Below are 21282 nucleotides of genomic sequence, written 5' to 3' on the forward strand. Positions count from 1 at the left end.
CCGTTTTCTTTTCGATTGTGAAACTAATTATGTTTCTAAATTGGAATTACAATTGTTTTAGTGACAAAAGAGCCATTTTGCTGTATGTATAATGGCAGAAAGAGACAATTATTGTAAATGTGTGTAAACAACAAATAGACATTTAATGTTACCGACAAAGAACATGGAACAATACATCAAAGACAGAAAGAGGAACACGTGGATTAGAGAACATACGCAGCTTAAAAACGGAATAAGAAAGGTCACGATGGGTCACAAGAAGGGACGATTTGGTGGGAGACTGGCAGCCAATGCAAGGAACGGAATTGACGATGGGTCACGTGACAGTTTCTACTTGCACTGTTACCTTCAGGATCTTCAGAGTTTTAGACGGCCTGGTGTGTATGTGTTGAGTAGTTTCGACGGACATACTCGGAGACGGAGGTAAGTTAAGGGCTTTCGCTAGGGTTTATTAAAGCTTATCAATATTACACAGCAGGGTACACAACTCCCAGGGGCTAGGGGTCCTACTCTGAGCCCGGGTCCCTGCCGGCTAGCTCCGGTCTCTCTCTCGTGTCGGATCGTGAACTCTGCCGACTCCACCGAGCAGAGAGAGAAGCACCTCTACGGCTACCACCGGCTTCTCCCCAGACACCCTATTCGATCCTTCTCTCTACCCCTGGTTCCCTCTTCACCCTTCTTACTCTACCCGTTCCCACAGTGACCCCGCTTACGTCACGGGGTATCCCTTAAGTAACCTAGGAGACATGACGTCATATGCACTGTCCAGCGCGCGTGACCCCACGTCCCGTGACGTCATCGCACTGGACAGCGCACACGACGCGACCACTCTCCTCTACTCCTCTACATGTGTTTGTTGAACTCGTTTCGCACCATACGTAGAAAACCGCGCTACTCATTCTATGCATTGCACTACTCATTCTATGCATGTCCGAGTCATTATTTTTTAAAAAAGAGGATAGGGGCCGTCCATAAATGACGTCACGTACCTGGGGAGGGGGGGGGGTCAGACATTTGTGACGATGTGTGACGAGGGGGGGGGGTGAGAAATGTGACGTCACATAAAAATGCGCCACTTTAAATAAATATAGACAACACGTTCTACTTCATAAACATTTTTTTTAAATAAATGTTTTCTCCTACAACATCAGAGTGCAGCGCCACATTAAATACGCACTGCAATGACAATAGTTTATAAGCGACTTGAAGAATGTTTTATTTGGGGGGGGCAGAACTTTGTGACGTCATATTTGAAGGGGGTCAGACTTTTTGTGACGCCGTGTGACGACGGGGGGGTGGGGGGTCAAAAATCGTCCAAAATCGCGTGACGTCATTTATGGACGGCCCCATACTCGGAATTACTTGGGCACCTCGTGTGCCAGAGTTATGATGAGGTGTGACCAAAAAAAGGGGTCCCTTACCCACCTGAATGTGTCCATACCCTCATGCATTACATGAAATAATCGAGGAGTTCCAGGGAAGCTACATTGTTTGTACACCTTGTGAGGCCACATGTACAAAGGTCAGCAGTATCTTTACAACTCTTTAAAATTCACAACAGTCCCATAGTATTAGGGGCGGGGGGGGGTGCAACATTGAACACCTTAAGACCAGTGTTGAGTATTGTATGCGACGCTGAGATTTAGAGCAGAATGATTATACTGGTAGGAACGAAGTGAACCAGTCCGTCCGATGTCCGATTAGGTGTAGCAACATCGCCCCCTACTGCAAACACTTGGCAGGACCCTACAAAAACCTTTAGACTCAGTGAGGCTTTCCTGGCTAAACAAGTGTAACATTCCCTTATAATTCCCTGAGATAGTTTTTAATTAAAACATTTTAATCCAAATTAACTCACAGCGGCCTAAAGCATACAGCTAGGCCTAAAGCCTAGAACTAGGCCTCAAACTCTCCCTTCGTATTGTACCCCCGCCATTTCATTTTATTATAGCCATTCATTTGTTCGTTCCTACCAGCCCACCCCGCAGGGACCTGTTTATTTTTGATGCTGGTTTAACGTTGACTGCGTTGCAACAGCGTCACGTGGCAAGGGCGATTGACAACCCCCTTTGGTGGCACCATAAATCTGAAAAGGCATGTGCTGATATTTAGAGAGGCAATGGCCAGTTGTGCGGTTAAGGGGACATTTCTGATCAGTGAATTTGAGGCTGTCCTTCGATTCACTGGAATGCAATAGACAATTTATTGAAATTTTTTTGTCTAAATATCCAAAACTGATGTAAATTTGGTTCAGTTAGGCTTTCAGCATTCAATATGAATTCTTCCCACGTATGTATGTGTGTGTTAAACAGGATGTATGATCTCACTTCAGCCCAGCCACCTAAATGTTTTTGTTTTATTTTTGCCAAGAAGTGTAAATGTATCACACCGACAAGTTCCGTGTTGGCTGAACAACTTAATGAGTAAGCCATTTTGTCCAATCCTGTTCTCAGTTTTACAGGCATCAACGTTCAACCATCTGGTAATGGGCCACGAAACCAAGTGGTGGCAGTGAAATTCATATCCGTCAAACCCTTATCAGTGCCTACCTTATTACAGACCAATCCAGACATTATTGGTCACCCCGTGCATTTTTAAATCGCAACGTTCATCCTACAAAGTCCCATCGCAAGGGAGAGACAAACAAATAGACAAAACATTATTTGCACACATTGAAACGGCTGTACGCCGTATGGTCCTGAAAACTCAATTTCCCTGAACAAGAATACAGGTAAATTGTGTGGGTTGACAGGTATAAAAATTAAACCATCTCGTGTAATCTAATCTAATTTATATTTCTAGAGCGCCTTCACTCAAGGCGCTTGACATAGCTTACAAAACAGTGACAAGTTAATGATTTAGATTGCAGGGGCGTGCAAGGATTGAGGAATGAATGGCAGCGATCGAGGGTACATAGGGATCACGAAATCAGAATGGGTAGGAGAGGGACGGGAAAGAGTGTAGGGGTGAGGGGAGGGAAGAGAATGGGACATAGATCAGAGGTAAGCTTTAAGACAAATAGGAGTTTAAGGGGACTTCTTAATGTACAATGGCCGTATTTTGACATGGAAAATAAACGTATTTCAACAGATTAGGTTGACATTATTTACCCAGGAAAGCCTCACTCAGTCTGAAGACACCTTTTCACGAGGCTCCTGCTAAACTTTGGCAGTGAGGGCTTGACGAACGTAATTGTAAACTTTGGCAGTAGTGCTGGAAGAACACGGACCTTCTCTTTTTCGATTAATGTTACAGAATTGGACCTTTAATGTCCACTTTGAAAACAGATGGCGTATATTATGATGAATACTAGATTTGAATCTTTCGTGACTGCAAGGATTCATACTCTTAGGTTTTTTCGGTAAAGTCACGTAGGAAAAAAATAAATAAATAATAATATATCCATAGTTCAAATAATAGAAATAATAATAGAAATAAAATAATAAATCACGACGTTTCGGAGGCAACACATTGTCACAATAATGTCCCATGACAAATAACTCTTACTACAGTTATTTTGCTGTGCCTTTTTTACACCTGATGAAGGAAGCTTGTGTTGCCTCCGAAAGGTCGTGATTTCTTATTTTATTTCTATAACCGCATTATTTATTTATTTATTTTTAACTACGTGACTTTACCGAAAAGACCTAAGAGTATGATGAATACGTCCACAATATTTAGCAGGGCTACCATGGGGCTCGAACCACAAACCTCTGCAGTACATGCCAAACGCATTGGCGCTTGAGTTTGGCACGCCTCTGTAGAATGAGTTTAAAACCATTAATTACCTGAAACATCACAAATTATAACCCACCTTACAGTGGTATATATATATATATTAAAATGTCAGTCAAAAACTTGCACTAAAACTACTCTATCCCATGTAATAATCACAATTGAGTATATTGGCAGATACCATTTTAATATAAATAAAACATACTAAAACTATATATTTTATTATTTTATTATATACTATTTTATTATATTATTATTTTATTTTATTATGTTTTATTTATATTATTTTATTATTTCCATTCTACGTGACTTTACCGAAAGAACCAAGAAGATGAATCCCTGCAGTCACGGAAGCTTTAAATTTAAAGATACCATTTTATTTTTGCATTTGGAAAAATGTTGGGGAGCAAAATGCCAATGTTGAGGTCTGTGTGCCACGACGAGAGGGCTTCAGGAGAGCATTTGTACTGTTTTTCTTTCCCTCCGTTGAAGCGGTGCAGATTACAGTGGTTTGCTACATGATCCATTGTTTGGGTTGCATTTCCACAATCGCACTGTGGTTTATCTTTGTCTGTGGGCCTCTGTGTATCTGTATGGATCTGTAGGAATCTCTGTGGGTCTCTCTCTATGAAACTCGACGTATTGGAATGTGTCTCTTTCGGTTTACTATATGGTCCATAGTTTTAATTGCATGGTCACAATCGCACAACTGTGGCTTGTCTTTTATGTATCTCTATGTATCCCTATGATTCTGTATGTATTTCTCCGGGTCTCTATGAATCTCTATGAGTCTCTATGGGTTTACCATATGGTCCATAGTTTGGGTTTCAATGCCACAATCACACTACGGTGTACTGTGCCTTGTCTTTAATATCTCTCTCCATGTTGTTCTAAATTTCTGTGCATCTCTATGTGTATCTATGTATCTCTATGGGGGTTAATATATGGCCCGTAGTTTTGATTGCATGGACCCTCTTTATGAAGGTGTCCTGGCTTGGTTGGGAAGTTGGGATTATGGTGTGGGATGTGGAGATCTCATGGCACGAATTTATTGTTATGAAAACTGTTGTTGTTGGTGTTGGTTGTGCAAATTTGTTTTGGTGCCATTTCTTAATTTGCTTATTTTTTGTTATTTTTGCTTGGTAGTTAGTAGTAAGGGTTTTAATTTGGTAGTAAGTGGCTGTATGTGGGATTTGCTCCTTTTATATATATATTTTAATGCACAGCATTATGGGATGCTATTAGCATTAATAAAGTTCTATAAAATGAAAGTATTATTGTAATTAAGATTACTGTGGCTTATTTATATACTATACCTGTCAATCCGTACGGTTTACCCGTATTTTTGTACAGGGAAATTGAGTTTTCAGGTCCATACGGCGTACAGCCGTTTGAATACGGGCAAAAACCCATAATTGTCTATATGTTTGTGTTTCTCCCTTGTGGTGGGAAGATGTTGGATGGACGTTGAGATTAGAAGGGCACTGGGTGACCAATAAGGTCTGAATTGGTCTGTAATAAGGTAGGGGCACTGACAAGGAATTGACAGGTTTGATATAATGGCAGATGCCACGAAATGCCATGTCTCACATGTAAGGAGAGAGCAGTCCAATATAGAATAGGTTTAACCCTTTCTGGCAATAAAACAGTTGTGTTAAGATGTTAAAGCACCAAACAGAAACATTTTGCAAGGAATCATGTCTGCATTAACCACATATACTTGTGGTGAACATGCAAACAAAAAACATACTCTGATAATATATGCATTGTCTTAGAAACTGATTGGTCCACACCAGATACAGCTTTCTTTAGAACCTAGTCTCTAAAAAAATTAAGTTTCTCACTATAGATCCTTTATATGCGTGGCGGCTAGAGTCCTCTCGTCCTCTGGCTTGAGATGGCTGCCACCTATGGGTTAGATAAAAAGTGTAAAGTTATGGAATTTATTTTTCACAAACATTAATTGTCACGCACAACGAGTCTGTGTGAAAAATGTCAGCTCGATTGGATCACGGGAAGTGGGTTAAAAAACGACCGAAAGATTTACACGGTCGTAAGCGCGCAAGCAAGCAAGTGAACTTAATATAAAGGATTTAAAAAGGCCCCCTTATAAGACTGCATTGTTTTGACACACGCCGGGTTGAATTCTTCATCGCTAGGGGGCACGTGCGGCTGATCTTGTGTTTGCGAGCCACTGTATGCCATGCACTGTATGCATTTGAACAAAAAAAAGCTTCCCTTTAAAAACCAAGTCGGGTTTTTACAACAATAACAAGAAATGTAACCGCCTCCATTCTCTCACCCCTCCTCCGTGTTGTCCCTCAAAGCCATTGAAGAGAAGTCAAGGCCAAGCTCTGCTACGATGACGACTGTGGATTTGTAAGAGCATATCGCACACGGACACTTTATTACACGATGAGGAAGTCTAAGCAGATCCTGTGTGTGCACACACATTGCTATGCACGAGACGTCTCACAGAATGCCATCGAAGCGTCGTTTAAACGTGCACAGCACCTATGAAAGCCATGTCAGTAATTATTCTTTGGTTCTTTCGGTAAAGTCACGTATAAAGATACAATAATAAATGAAATAATAGCATACGTTGCTCCAAATTAAGATTGATTCCATGTCAGTAACTTTTCCAGGTTTCTTTCTCTCACTGCTGTTATGGTAATCGTAAATCTCACAGCTTCTTGTCGTGAAGTCTCACTTCACAGTGACAACTGGTTTTTCTCTCTCTCTAAGATTTGGTGACACAGGAGCTGTTTGTGCTACACAAGCCTGCCTGGTCTGGCGGAGACCAGCAGCAATCCCTCTTGTTTCGTCGTGGTAGAGAGATAGATTGAGAGAGTTGGTGTGGGGGCCTATGTGAAGGGTTATTAAAGGGGGGTGAGATGATGCTGAATTACATTAATTACCGTCGAAACGCATACCGTGTCAGTCCATGCGGCTTAACCCGTGTTCTTGTACAGGGAAATTGAGTTTTTAGGTCCATGCAGCCGTTTCAATACGGGCAAAAAAAACAATGCGTTTGACTATTTTCTGTTCATCTGGACTTTGTAGGATGAACGTTGAGATTTATAAAGGGCACGGGGTGACCAATGAGGTATGAATTGGTCTGGAATAAGGTAGGCACTGATAAGCGGTATGGGAACGTCACAGAAACTTACATTGTAAAAGATGGATTCACTCTCCCAACACACCGGTGGGCTGGAGTAGGAACCAATTTGCACGTTTCGTTTACGCGACAAAAAAAACCTTACTTAGTTGGCTCTGTTGGGCGGTGGAGCGTTTAACGAAACGTTTATACTCTACGCGATCTAACGCCAACAAACATACACACCTTTATTATTAATACAATTAGTCGCGAAAGCCTAGCACGTTTCAAACTGAGTGGCTGAGTTTTTCTAGAGGAATGTGCTTGCAATGTGTGGTGTGTCTTCTTGGTTCTTTCGGTAAAGTCACGTAGAAGGGAAATAATAAAATAATTAAAATAAAACTTAATAAAATAATTCTCACGACGTTTCGGCAACAACGCAAACAGCCGTCCTCAGGTGAAGAACAGGTCTGTCGGAAAGACAGCGTCTGAATAAAACACCCCAGGCTTGGAGCGTATATTTAAGCTGGGTTGGAGGGGGAAGAGCGCCTTGACAAACGAATTTGCATATCAAGAGGAATTTAGCATATTTATGGGAAATGCAGATATGGGATTAGTCACTACTTGTGAAATGCGTAGGAGGTGGGCGGGGGGTTTCAAAGTCATATTATGCCCGTGCATTATGCAGGATTAGCAGCATCAAAGGGAGGGGATAGGGGTATTAATAAAGGGAAGGAATGTTAATAGTATGTAGCTGCAGTAACTAAACCACCACGTAAACAACTAAAGTATAAACTACATAGTATCATCAGTATACTAAATATACTCTACAATAAGCTGAGCTACTAACAGTAAGTAATACATTACAATTCTATGTCGCAAAAAATATAATATGCTTCCAGCTAAACTTTTTTTCTCTTACATCACACGGGTCTACCCCGTACTATATACTGCCATAGACAAACCCAACATTAAATTATATACTGTATTACTATACACCAGAGGTGGGACAAAGTCATTGTTATGCAAGTCCAAGTCGAGTCGCAAGTCATCAAATTCATGACTCGAGTCTGACTCGAGTCCAAGTCACATGACTCGAGTCCACATCTCATAGGTGGGACAAAGTCATTGTTATGCAAGTCCAAGTCGAGTCGCAAGTCATCAAATTCATGACTCGAGTCTGACTCGAGTCCAAGTCACATGACTCGAGTCCACACCTCTGCTATACACCACCCTATACCTTCGACTATACATTGTAATATTACACTATGTATGTGTGGTGTGGTGGTGGTGTGGCTCTGGAGGAGGCTCGTGAAGCACGCTGCTAATTACTGGGCAGAGGAGCGATGCCCACAACAACGAGCGGAGTGCCGGGTGGCTAAAGCACAGCAAGTTGGCACAGCTGGTGCACCGGCCAGTCATCTCAGTCAGTCGACCCATCGTGGCACTTGGGTCTGTCCCGTGACCTCCTGCCAGCGGGCGTTCGACACTTCACGTGGCCTTAATGTGGCGTCACCGCCACTTGGTGGCGAATGCCGATTGTTGGTGTGGCTTGAACGCTGGTGTGTCTGTCGCGAGCAGGGATGCGGGTGGCATCGCGTTGCAGCTGGAGGACGTCGACCGCGACCTGGCTGGGTGCCTGGCACAGCTGCAGGGAGCTCACGCGGCAGTGAGGGCATCGGTGGAGAATGCCCGGGCGAAGATCCGTCGCATCATCGAGGGAATCAGAAACGCCGAAAAAGTGGCGGCAGGTGTGGAGCTATGATTTAAATAGCAATACAAATGATAATGAGATTAGGGTTTCCCCTTTTGTCTGGCAACGAAACAGGTGTTAAGATGTTAAAACACCAAACTGAAACCTTTTACAAGGAATCATGTCTGCATTAACCACAGTTTCAAAGACAAAGCATATATTATCAGAGTATGTTTTTTGTTTGCATTCTGACCACAAGCATTGTGGTTAATGCAGACATGATTCCTTGTAAAAGGTTTCAGTTTGGTGTTTTAACATCTTAACACCTGTTTTGTTGCCAGAAAAAAGGGGAAAACCTATTCCCAGCTACACTGGAGTTTTGATTCCTGGCCATGGCTGCTAAGATATGTGGCAATATCCGAACCGGTTCTACATCCCCCCCCCCTTCACCAACCCACACTGATCAGCATAGTGAAGTATGGTCAGGAAACCCCCATGACCTACATGGTGTGAGGCAGACCTTCATCCATTGGTGGCTTCAGAATGGCTGAAATGGATGGAATAAAATGTTACATCGTATCTAATGTTTATTAGATGCACTAGAATACCATTACTCAATACATAATGTACATTAAATGTCACCAAACACTATTATGTCATATCTATTACATCTGTGCACACCGCCACCTTTTTCAAACCACGTTAAACCACGGCGAATGGGCGTAGAAGCGAGCGGGCGGCCAGCCTGTGACGAGGGCGACCCCACGGAGGCCAGTTCGCTCAAGGAGAGGCTCTATGACCTGGAGACGCTGAACCCCGACACCTGGCAGGAGCTTGGCACCGGTTATTTCGGCACGGTGTACCGAGCCTTCGTGCAGGGCACCGAGGTGGCGATCAAGGTGCTCACCGAGGACAAGGAGCAGGCCATCTTGAAGGAGTACTGCCAGCTGAGGTGAGCGGGACACCGGCAACGACAGCTAGAAAGGGTAAAACCTATTCTTGATTTTTCATCATTTTGGATACTGGCCAAAAAAGTCACCGTAGATAACGACAGCAACGGCCACCGTTCGCCACGAAGCGATGCTGAAGTTTGGCACGGCGCTGGCGCAGGGCTAGGTGCTCTTTGAGGCCATGTGAAGTATCGATGGCTCATTGGCACGAGGTCACGGGCAGAGGTGGCGGGAAGATGTACCATCATAAGGTGTTGCAGTAATTTTACCTGCAGGTAGACGTGTAATGTGCAGCCATGCAATGTAATGTATCGCCCTGTAACAATCTACTGCTGAATCAAGGTCCCTTCCATGTGCCGGTCCTGGGGATCGTTGACCAACAGCGCTCGAGCAGGGAGACGCTTTGACTTGCCTGTTAAGCTCACACCGCGCGCGACCTCGTCTCGCACGACAGAGAGCTACGCCATGACAACATCGTGGCAATCCGAGACCTGGGACAGCTCAAGGAGGGCTGCATCCCCCGCCTGGGCTTGGTTAAGCCGTTCAGGTTCCTGATGATGGAGCATGTGGGCGTGAACCTGGCGACGTACGTGGCACGGCAGGAGGAGCGCTCGCCGCGGCTGCCACGTTCGCGCACCTGGGACATCACTCGGCAGGTGGTCAGCGCCCTCAACTACCTGCACACGCTCGCCGATCCCATCGCCCACTGCGACCTCAAGCCCGACAACATCCTGGTGAGGCCCCATTGCATGCTCCCACTGCTGTGGACGTGTATGTGTGTATGTGTATGTATGTTGAACTTCTTTCGCACCGTATGTAGCCAACCGTGCTAATCGGAGGTGCGGGGGAAGGACAACAAACTAAACACAAAAAGCGGTTCTAAATAAATGAGTTTTCAATCTAGATGATTTAAAAGTGCATAGCTCCAGTGGCTTCCTAATATCGGAAGAGCGTTCCAGACGGCCGCAGAAGTGCATATATAAACGCACGCGATATGGTGGCCAGCCAAAATCTGCTGCGAGGATGATTGGAGTTCATGTGATGGTTTATGCACCTTGACGAGATCAGCAAGGTATTGTGGTTCATTTGTGGCAAGCACTTTGTATGCAATGAGTGTGACCTTATAAAACTCGCCATATTATAAAGGTCGCTGACATGGCTAAGAGGTTCTGAATTCGAGCCCCACAGCCGCCCTGGTTAATACTGCTCTTGCAACGACAGTAGTGACTAGTAAACTCAAATTAGAAGCAGTGTTTTAAAGTAAAAATAAATCCCCTCTAGTAACTGATTAGTGCAGCTAAGATGCTTGCAGTGATAGATAAATATCGTTTGTGGGCTGTTTTGAAAGTGGTAGCCCACTTGTGGCCATTGACCATACGATGTGAAGCCTAGCCTGCAGGCCGCAGGTTCCTCACCCCACTCGTGGCTATTACCGTACCAACTTTCCAAAGATAATACTGGTAATAACCTCCTGGTTACACCAGCCCACAAGGGATTATTCTGTCCATCCGTCGTGCATCCAAAAATGAGAGGGGTGGGGCTGAGTGGAGAGGGGAGGGTGGGGAGGAGCTGGGTGGGGAGGGAGGGGCTGGGTGGGGAGGGTGGGGAGGGGCTGGGTGGGGAGGGAGGGGCTGGGTGGGGAGGGTGGGGAGGGGCTGGGTGGGCAGGGTGGGGCTGGGTGGGGAAGGAAGGGTGGGGAGGGGCTGGGGGGGAGGGTAGTGAGGGGCTGGGTGGGGAGGGTGTTGAGGGGCTGGGTGGGGAGGGTGGGGAGGGGCTGGGTGGGGAGGGGTTGGTCACCCCGTGGTGCCCTTATATAATCTACTCACGCCGGCTTGTGCCCGCCCTCACAGTCGGGCATATTTGCGGAATACACCACGCTGCCGTTGACCCTGGCCATTGACCGAGTAACCCAACGTTACTACCAGCTCCCTCTGCAGGAATGTGTTGATAGGCTTTAGATAAAGACTTGTAATGATTTATCACTTATATAGAACTTTCATTTAAAAGCACTTTCAATCTGTTGCGAGTGACATTTGCCATAATATTTCCCGATTGTATTGTGGCTTTTGAGTGTTTGCTGCCATCACCGCAGTATCAGTGTCAGGCTAGATGCCCTATCTTCTGTCCCTCCGTCTCACCCCACCCTCAGATCGATGAGCACGTGCTGGACCTGCGGGTGAAGTTGGTGGACTTTGGGATCTCAAAGAAGCGAGGAAACCTGTCTGAGCTTCAAGAGGTCGAGAGTTTTGTCTTCTCCACATCCCTGGACAGGAATTTCCATCGAACAAGCAGTCCAGTCTGTGTCTGTGTGTGGGAATCACACATCCCACATCCCTCTGATCTTCTCAAGGGCCATGGCACTAATCACCATAAACAACACAACCATCCTCTATCCACCAATGGATGAAGGAATCACGTCAGTCATGGGGATTTTTGTTGTTTGCCATACTTGACCACGTTGGTCAGTGTGGGGGGAGTGAAGTGGTGGGCAGGAGGGCATGACTGCTTCAGATATTACTCACCACTCATGTCAGCCGTGCCCGGGGAATTGAACTCGAGCTACCGCGTTCATACTGTCGCGCAACCACTCCACCCCCATGGCCTCTATATTTTCCCCTTTTTTTATTTGTCCCAGATCTATGTGGCAGAAAAGATGTATCCCTCCTGGGCTCTGTCTCGCGTGTCTCGTCGCAGGTGTGAATAAATGAGTGAACGAGTGGCGTGCGTGTCGTTGTCCCCCTGCAGTTCACGCGCTGGTCAGCCCCCGAGCTCGTCGGCAAAGATATCGCGAGCGATGTTGACCCCATGATGCCGTACATCAAGGGGGACATCTGGACCGTGGGGCTGCTCATATACTTCATGCAAACAGGTTCAGTGTCTGGCTTTACCAAGGGAGGCAGCCTGTGGTGAACGCAATGCTTGTTTAGTGCTACATAGTGATTTATATATGAAACTAAACTAAAAACTAAATTATTTTTATTTTACTAGGTATAGCCCAGTGAGCAATATAGCTGTTTCATCAAGAGTGACCTGGCCATGAAAAATGGTAGCCCAATGAGAAGTGGCTTATCTTGTGGAAATTTACAGCAGCCAGATGCTCTAAATGCATGTTGATTTTAAATGCGGAGGGAAAAACCGGAGGACCCGGAGAAAAATCCCCATGACCACAGGGAGAACATGCGAACCCCAAATATACAGGCGTCAGGGTCTGGATCGAACCCACAACCTCCTGTATACCAGGCCAGGTAATTAACATCTTGCCACCGCGGCACCTTAATTGATGATATACAATCATCAATCGGCCTTAATCAATCCACTGCTGGATGAAGGCCTCACTGAGCCGCAGTCACTTCTCATGATCTTGCAACAATGCGGTCGTGTGGCTACAGTTCTCTGCGGTGAGTACAATGTCTTTAAAAACAACGGCGCTATGCCTCTTTAAATAAAATTAACGCTGAACCGCTTGCGCGTTCCGAGATTCAGCGGTGAACGGGACACCCACCCTGCAACTTGCAGACGTCTTCGAACGGGAAAGGGTTAATAGAGGGAAAGGCGCTACAGGACTTACTGCCGTAGGGAGCGATGAAGGAGAATAATGATGCCGATGCGGTCGCACTCCGTTTCAGGCCTGGAGCCGTACGGGAGCCGGACGGACAACGCGGTCAAAGAGGAAGCAATCGAGGTTGCCCAGGCGCTGTACCAGGCGCTCCTCCAGTCCCCCGAGCTGCCCGAGGATGTCCTGCTGCAGATCCAGATGCAGTGCCTGCAGCCGGAGGGAGAGCCTCGGCCTACGGCCAGGCAGCTCCTCGACACCTTCTTCAAAGGTGCTCGATTAGGCAACGCCAATGGACTCTTCTCAAGGAGGCGGTGTGGCTGTGAAATGACAACGCTGGCGTCACGTCAATGCACTGAGAAATTAGCCCTCGGATCTGGGTTTTTATGTGCCCGAGTTGTTTCAGGAAGGTGTGCTTTGGTGTGTGTTTGTATGAAAATAGGCGAGCAGTAGTGCAACGGTTAGCGCTGCGCTGTGCTACGAAACCCGGCGACCCGAGTTCGATTCCCGCTTGTGGCCACCACCAGTGACAATTATCTGAACTGGTCATGGGCCTCCTATAGGTCGACTCGGCCTCAAATGAATACTTGGTGCGGTGTGTAAACATTGCCACTGTGGAGATAAAGGCGGTCGGGTGTGGTTCTGACCACCCACCCCCTCGTGTGCTGTGCCAGCCTTCATTTGCGCTCGCGAACAGTACTTGCCCCAAAAGTCTGTTAAGGCTATAATGTGCATCTTTGTCTTTTTGTACATGTGAATATATTTGCGTGTTTATCTTTGTTCACGTGTTTGCATTACCGTTTGTGTGTGTGTGTGCATACGTGTACATGTGTGTTTGTATGTACGTGTACATGTGTGTATGTACGTGTACATGTGTTTCCGTGTGTGCCCGCGCTTATTTGCGTACGAGTGTATATGAGCCTATTTGTATGTTTGTGTGTTTATGTTTCTGTTGCGCATATGCACGTGCCAGAATGTAGCGTGTGCGAGTCGCTATGAAGCGAATGGCCTTACGAACTATACGGTGGTGCTCTTATGAAACTCAACGTTTAACCTACTCACGCCGGCTTGTGCCCGCCCTCACAGTCGGGCATATTTGCGGAATACACCACACCGCCGTTGACCCTGGCCATTGACCGAGCAACCCAACGGCATTGTTGAGCCAACATCATTGGATTTCCATGAGGTGTACTCAGCAACGAGTACCTCATACAGTCGAATGTGAACTTCCACACCTGGGAATAACAGTGTGGTCAAGCGTCGTTTTAGGCAAACACCACCTCCTCTTATATGCCTTGACAGGCGTTTGCTTTACAACGCCCTTGTCTTGCCAGGTATACGTCCGAATGCCACTATCTTTGTGTTTCTGTGCTAATCCTCAGACGGAAGGAATCCTTACCTCAGCGAGGAAAAGAAGGCCGACTTTTTCACGTTCGGCTTCCTCAGAGACACCAAGATCTTCGTGGCAGATTCCGTCATCGGCAACGTGAGCCTGTTAGCTGCGTCGTGTCCACGAGGTTTAGAGCTTCTAAAATTATTAATATGGTGCATGTCCAGTGCCATGAATGTTCCGTTTTGTCCGTTAAAATGTTGCTACTGCAGCAGAGTGATGGTACGCAGTGCACTGGTCTTGCAATCCAGAGGTCACCGGTCCAGTTAGATCTCACAGCGCAGCAGTCAAAACGATGGGGAATGTTTCTTAAATCCCCCACGCCTCTATGATGAATTTCGTGCTAATCAGAGGTGCTGGTGAAGGACAACAAACAAAACGCAAAAAACAGTTCTATAGAAATTAGTTTTCAATGTAGATTTAAATTGCATTGCTCCAGTGGCTTCCTAAAATCTGAAGGAAGAGCATTCCAGATGGCTGCAGAAGGGCACCTGAAAGCGCGCGATGCAGTGACCGCCTTTGTTCCACGGCTAGCCAAAAGCCGCTGCGAAAATGACCGGAGTTCGTGTGATGGTTTATGCTCCTTGACGAGATCGGCAAGGAATTGTGGTTCATCTGCGGCAAGCACTTTGTGTGTAATGAGTGCGACCCTATAACGTATTCGTTCAGCAACCGTAAGCCAATGCAGCTCGGCAAGCGCTGGGACGGACATGGTCAGATCTTGCAGTGCCGGTCTACACAACACCCGGCAGTGCAGTGGAACTCTGGTCAGGTAGTGAATTACTGCGTTGTTTTGGGGTGAGGCAATGACACTCCACCGGTCTGTGCACGAGTCGTTGCATCACCAAGACAATTCCTCCGACGGGCGTGATGTAAGCTTGTTTATGTGTACTTGTTACTGGTAGGAACCCACTGGTTCCATCAGCCCACAGGGGATTATTGTGTCCGTCCGTCGGTCGTGCAGGGAGGGGCTGGGTGGGGAGGAGCTGGGTGGGGAGGGTGGGGCTGGGTGGGGAGGGGCTGGTCACCCCGTGGTGCCCTTATGAAACTCAACGTTTAACCTATTCACGCCGGCTTGTGCCCGCCCTCACAGTCGGGCATATTTGCGGAATACACCACGCCGCCGTTGACCCTGGCCATTGACCGAGCAACCCAACGTTACTACCAGCTCCCTCCACAGGAATGTGTTATATGTGTACTTGTTTGTGTGTACTTGTTTATGTGCAGCCATCAGTTGGTTGGCAGCTCGTGTGTGATGGGGCACAGCGTGGGTACTCTCACCTCTTCCAAGACATCCGGCCAGCATGCGAGAGGAGGCCAAAGTAAATATAGGATGGCTCTTTAGAACCCACTCTAGTGGAGGCCCTTCCCCCAGCAAGGGGTGTGAGCAAGAAATTGCAGGGCTGCACCTTGACCGTTAGCCCATTTACCTCTTAACGGCAATGCACTCTGCTGGGTGAGTCGCGTCCTCACGATGTGAGCCGAGCTGCGTTGCCGCCCTGGCAGGTCGTGGAAGGGGAGAATGGACACAGACCGACGCTCGGCTACCGGCCGCGCTACCTGTCATGTGTCGTCGACAAAAAGAAACTGGAAGGCCCCACCCTCGAATATGATGCAGCTGCCTATCGGTACTCGCTCGCTCACTTGCCTACCGGGTCACTCGCTCACTCACTCGCCTAGCCGTCCTCATTGTGTACGTATTTTTATTCTCATTACTAAAGCTTCGATCTTTTTTACAAATGAATACATTCAAAAATAAGAAAAGCTAAGCTTCTGTCCCATGTCAGACAGCTCTGGGTAGCTACGCGGTTTATCGCGCGGGTCACATGACAGTGGCGGTTCGTTGATATCTGTCACCAGGGCTCGATGTATCACTAAAGATCATCTGGCTCGCCGATTAGACAGGTGGCTGTTAGCCTCTGTTATAGCCAAGAGGTATAGTGCATGTGCAGTGCCGAGGGTGCGGACGTGGTTTTTGGTCCGGGTAGCCGTCGCAGACTTGACCCCGGCTGAAACGAAGGTCAGCTCGGCGACCTTTCCGCGTTGGGTGCGCGGCTCGTGCGCGAGCGCAGGAAGAGGAGGCGGGAGTACGGGAAGATGGTGAAGGAGAACAAGATCTTCGACGGCCAAACGTACGCCCTGGTGGGCCTCACCACCAACCGCTGCGGCGCCATGGAGACGCACGTCATCTCTCTCCGGTGAGCGCCAGCCAGAGGTCGCAACCGGGTACCCGATACCCGTACCCTACCCGATACCCGTACCCTACCCGATACCCGTACCCTACCCGATACCCGTACCCTACCCGATACCCGTACCCTACTCGATACCCGGCTACCCGTTTGCGACCCTGGTGCGGCCGGGAACGGGTAGGTCGTGAGTCACTGGTGAGTCACCGTTTGTCACTCATTTCCCAACGTCTTGTCTCTTCTCACAATTCAAGTTCCTAGAATCAACCCACCCGCGCCTGCAACATGGCTTCATCCCAGAGGTCGCAATCAGGTACCCGATACTCGTACCCTACCCGATACCCGGCTACCCATACCCGGTCGGGTACGGGTACGGGTACCCGTTTGCGACCCTGGTGAGACCGGGTACGGGTACGGGTAGGCCGTGAGTCACTGGTGAGTAACCGTTTGTCACTCATTTCCCAACGTCTTGTCTCTTCTCACAATTCAAGTTCCTAGAATCAACCCACCCGCGCCTGCAACATGGCTTCATCCCAGAGGTCGCAATCAGGTACCCGATACTCGTACCCTACCCGATACCCGGCTACCCATACCCGGTCGGGTACGGGTACGGGTACCCGTTTGCGACCCTGGTGAGACCGGGTACGGGTACGGGTAGGCCGTGAGTCACTGGTGAGTAACCGTTTGTCACTCATTTCCCAACGTCTTGTCTCTTCTCACAATTCAAGTTCCTAGAATCAACCCACCCGCGCCTGCAACATGGCTTCATCCCAGAGGTCGCAATCGGGTACCTGTACCCGTACCCTACCCGATACCCGGCCGGGTACGGGTAGCCGGGTATCGGATAGAGTACGGGTACGGGTACCCGTTTGCGACCCTGGTGCGGCCGGGTACGGGTAAAGAATCAAAACCCGTTTGCGACCTCTGGCGCCAGCCTCGCCTCGCTTCGCTGCAGCCAGCGTGGGACGTTGTGCTGCTCCCCCCTCCGTGTAGCCTTAACAGACTGTTGCGGCAAGTGCTGTTAGCGAGCACCTATGAAGGCCGGCACGGCAAACGAGGGAGTGGGTGGCCAGCACCACGCCCGGCCGCCTTTGTCTCCACAGTGACGATGTTTATATACCGCATCAGGTACTTATATTTGAGGCTGAGTCGACCTAGGCGAGACCCAGGACTGGTTAAGATACTCGTCACTGGTGCTGGCCGCGGGCTGGAATCAAACCTGGGTCGCCGGGTTCGTAGTGCAGCGCGCTAACCCCTACACTACCGCTCCCGCGCAGGACAATGCACCAATCTAATAGTGGCATCACCTACTGCTGTGGCACAGTGCCGTAAGCGAGCGTTTGATTTTCACCGAATGTCTTCTCTCGCCTCGGATTGAAAGGCGCCACGGGGATTACAACGTCGCTGGCATCGTGTACAGATGGCGTTCATCCGGCAGTGGTTTCAGAATCTTTATTTAGACTGGAGGAATACGATGAACCATGAAGCTGTTGGCTGATGACGAAGACGACGGTGATGATGATGCCTCTCCTCACCGCTGTGCCGGTGTTCCCCCGGGCGTTTAGGCTCAAGGAGACGATGTACGTGCATCACCGCGTCATGCGGGAGATGTGGATGACCCTGGAGGAGAGGGAGAAGCTAAAGCAGCTGTCGTGCAAGATGCAGGTGCACCCCTTCTACAGGTGAGTCTGCTCGCTGGAGGGGGGGGGGGGTGGGGGCGCACGTGAGAGGGAAAGCATTTGCTGTCCACTCTGGAGCAACGTGGGGAGATGCTGCAGGCAAACCTCGGCTGTCGGCGGTCGTCCCGTGGCCTTGACTCGTTAGATGTTGAACCTTTTTGTGATTCAAGGTTAAAGTGATTTTTGCTCAATTGAGCATTGAGGCTGTGCTCATGTTTTTACAGCCCTGAGGCAGTGGTGGAAGTTCACCATTCCTATGGTGGGGGCGAGTCTATCTATAGGACAACACCCGGACCTCCGATTAGCACTGTTGTCTACGTACGGTGCGAAAGAAGTTCAACGTACTTACCCGCAAAGGGGATGCTGATTTTATCGGCCCCGGAGTGATGATGGGCTGAGTCAACCCCCAACCAGGAATTGAACAGTTCGATTCCCGCTCACGGCCAACACCTGTGATGATTATCTGAACCAGTCCTGGGCCGCCCTTAGGGCGACTCAAATGAGTACCTGGTGCGGTGTGTAAACATCGCCACTGGGGGAGACAAAGGCGGTCGGGCGTGTGCTGACCACCCACCCCCTCGTGTACCGTTCCGGCCTTCATAGGTGCTCGCTAACAGCACTTGCCCCTACAGTCTGTTAAGGCTATACGGGGGATATGTTTTTGTGCGTGCGTGTGCGTGTCATGGGCTGTGTTCAGTACGTCACTGGGCGTGCACATCGCCGTTCTCACAAACGAGGGCGGAGGAAAGAAGAAATTCATCTTCACCAGGCGCTCCAACCGCACTGGTATTACTGTCGACGTTGTCGTTGCTATTTTTGTTGACGGGCTGTAACTCCCCACTGCTGGGCAAAAGCCGCTCTCAATTTGTCCAGTTCCTTCCTTTGGTTGTTCCTGTCCAATCACGGCCTCCGAACTCCGTGATGTCATCGCTTCCGCCATCTTCAAGCTTCTCTTGCTTTCTCTCGGACTCCACGCCGGAGTAAAATTTCGTCTCTCATTTCTCGTCAGTTGTTTTTGACGTCACACATCCTGCCCATATCTGCTCGTATTCTCTGGCTTTAGTAACAGCATCATCTGTGTGCCTGTTCTTTTACTTATTCCTGAACTCCTTAACCCACCAGGTCGACTAACGTCCATGGTGCCAATTATTCACACATGAAGGCTTCACTGGAATTTACCATATCAGTTGACCTATAATCTCTTTATTTTATAATTGAATCCAAGTTCTCCTTCAACATAGCCTCTGTAAAGTCAGGTAGAAGGGAAATAATAAAACATAATAAAATACAATTCTCACGACGTTTCGGCCACAACGCAAGCAGCCGTCCTCAGGTGAAGAACAGGTCTGTCGGAAAGACAGCGTCTGAATGAACACCACCAAGCCTGGCAACGTATATGTAAGCTGAATCCCTGCAGTCATGAAAGCTTTAAATCGAAACATAGCCTCTGTACATCATCATCAGCCGTGATCCTCGGTAGTACAGTTGTGTCCCTCAAATAATGATTTTGTAAATATTTAGTTTTGTATTATCACATACGCACGTGGATATGATCACATTACACTTAAGCGAACGAACTAAACAAAGCTGTACAAATTCGATTTTTAAAATGTGATGAAAATGTATCGATTCGTTTCTCAAGTCACATCCCTTGACTGCTGACAATTTAGTGAATTGCCGTAGGGGTGGTTCGTTCGTTAGGTATCGCACGGGAAGAGGTGCGATCGGTGAAGATCGATCGGGACCGATTGTGACAATTCTGTGCCATGCAATTGGTCAATAAGGTCGAACGTGACTGGCTGATTGCCTGAATTACATAAACCGTGTTCTCGTGAACTTAAGAACCCATCCCCTACAGAACTCACAGTACTAAAAGCATCGACCTAAGCGCCCATGAAGGACCTTTGGGAGTCCTCGCCACCACGAGCTGTGATCGCGACTCCACGTGTCCCGGCCGGCAGGAATAGCGACTCCGTCCATGTGGACGTGCGGGGCGGTGGAGACGCTGTCGGTGAACGACGTGGAGACGAAGGTCAAGGGTCGCAAGAAGAAGGAGGTCCGCATGGTGCGGCTGCTGCGCACGGCTGCTAGGGGCCTGGAAGAGGAGCTCAACATCGTCCTGACAAGTGAGAGGTCCCACCCACAACCCCCTCCGTGGCTTGTGCCGCCATCGGCGCTACACACCAGCGGCGTCGTCACCTGTACCTCTTTTTCCACCGCGCAAACTGAGCCGGGGCCACTGATGTCACTCGTGGTGGTGGTGAATGTCCGACTCGCGCGGCGTTACCGCGGTGGTGGTCGTTAAATGTCGGAGAGACATTTCACACGGACGCTCTGAAGTGGAGTGGGTTTATGGTCTCAGTCCGGTCACCTGCACAACAACAACAAAAACCCATAATAGAGGTTTTTTGGGTTAGATCGCGTAAATATATAAACGTGTCGTTAAACCCGCCACCAGCCGACAACAGCCAACTAGTAAGGTTTGTCACGTGAACAGAACGTGCCAATTCGTTATAGTAAAGCACACCAATGTGTTGGAGAGCCAAGCCACAACATTGACAATCGGAGTACGACGTTTTGCCAGTAATTACAACTAGCTTCATCAGGCGACAGCCAGATTTGTGGAGAAATCCTCCTGTTACGGTTCTTAAACAAAGGGATAGCCCTTCTTGTGCAAAGCGGGAGGGGGGGGGATTAAGGAATGCATATAAATTACAATGGTTGGGTTATTTATATGGTAATCAACGTACATTATGCATGCACATTGTTCTTGTATGAGTGAGTGCATTAAATTTGGTGTTGCACTTAATCTAGCTAAAATTCAATCTCTGAGAATTCGAATATTGGCTTGACTGCTCCTGCTGTTGTGGAGTGACTCATGCAGCCAGCTATGGCTACAGGGTTTGGTGGTACATGTTTTTTGTCGTTTATTGTGAAATTTCGGTCACAGTTCCTATGATCACTGTTACATTGCTTTTATGGCTTTATTTTGGTGATTT

General features: G+C 48.1%; 1 protein-coding gene across 2 annotated transcripts in view; it reads left to right on the forward strand.

Annotated features, from left to right (window-relative positions):
• Window positions 1-21282, forward strand: part of LOC144732139 (uncharacterized) — a 54291-nt gene that overhangs the window by 28009 nt on the left and 5000 nt on the right. For both annotated transcript variants that reach the window (XM_078613449.1, XM_078613448.1), the window contains exons 2-14: window positions 6063-6114; window positions 8414-8583; window positions 9252-9477; window positions 9930-10209; window positions 11625-11711; window positions 12221-12344; window positions 13102-13299; window positions 14411-14514; window positions 15925-16046; window positions 16491-16616; window positions 18170-18286; window positions 18981-19069; window positions 20245-20409. In XM_078613449.1, the coding sequence (XP_078469575.1) occupies window positions 6063-6114; window positions 8414-8583; window positions 9252-9477; window positions 9930-10209; window positions 11625-11711; window positions 12221-12344; window positions 13102-13299; window positions 14411-14514; window positions 15925-16046; window positions 16491-16616; window positions 18170-18286; window positions 18981-19069; window positions 20245-20409 (1860 nt within the window). The remainder of the gene's footprint in view (window positions 1-6062; window positions 6115-8413; window positions 8584-9251; window positions 9478-9929; window positions 10210-11624; window positions 11712-12220; window positions 12345-13101; window positions 13300-14410; window positions 14515-15924; window positions 16047-16490; window positions 16617-18169; window positions 18287-18980; window positions 19070-20244; window positions 20410-21282) is intronic.

This window comes from Lampetra planeri, chromosome 41 (assembly GCF_965212315.1).
Source record: "Lampetra planeri chromosome 41, kcLamPlan1.2.h2, whole genome shotgun sequence".
Classification (NCBI taxonomy): Eukaryota; Metazoa; Chordata; class Hyperoartia; order Petromyzontiformes; family Petromyzontidae; genus Lampetra; species Lampetra planeri.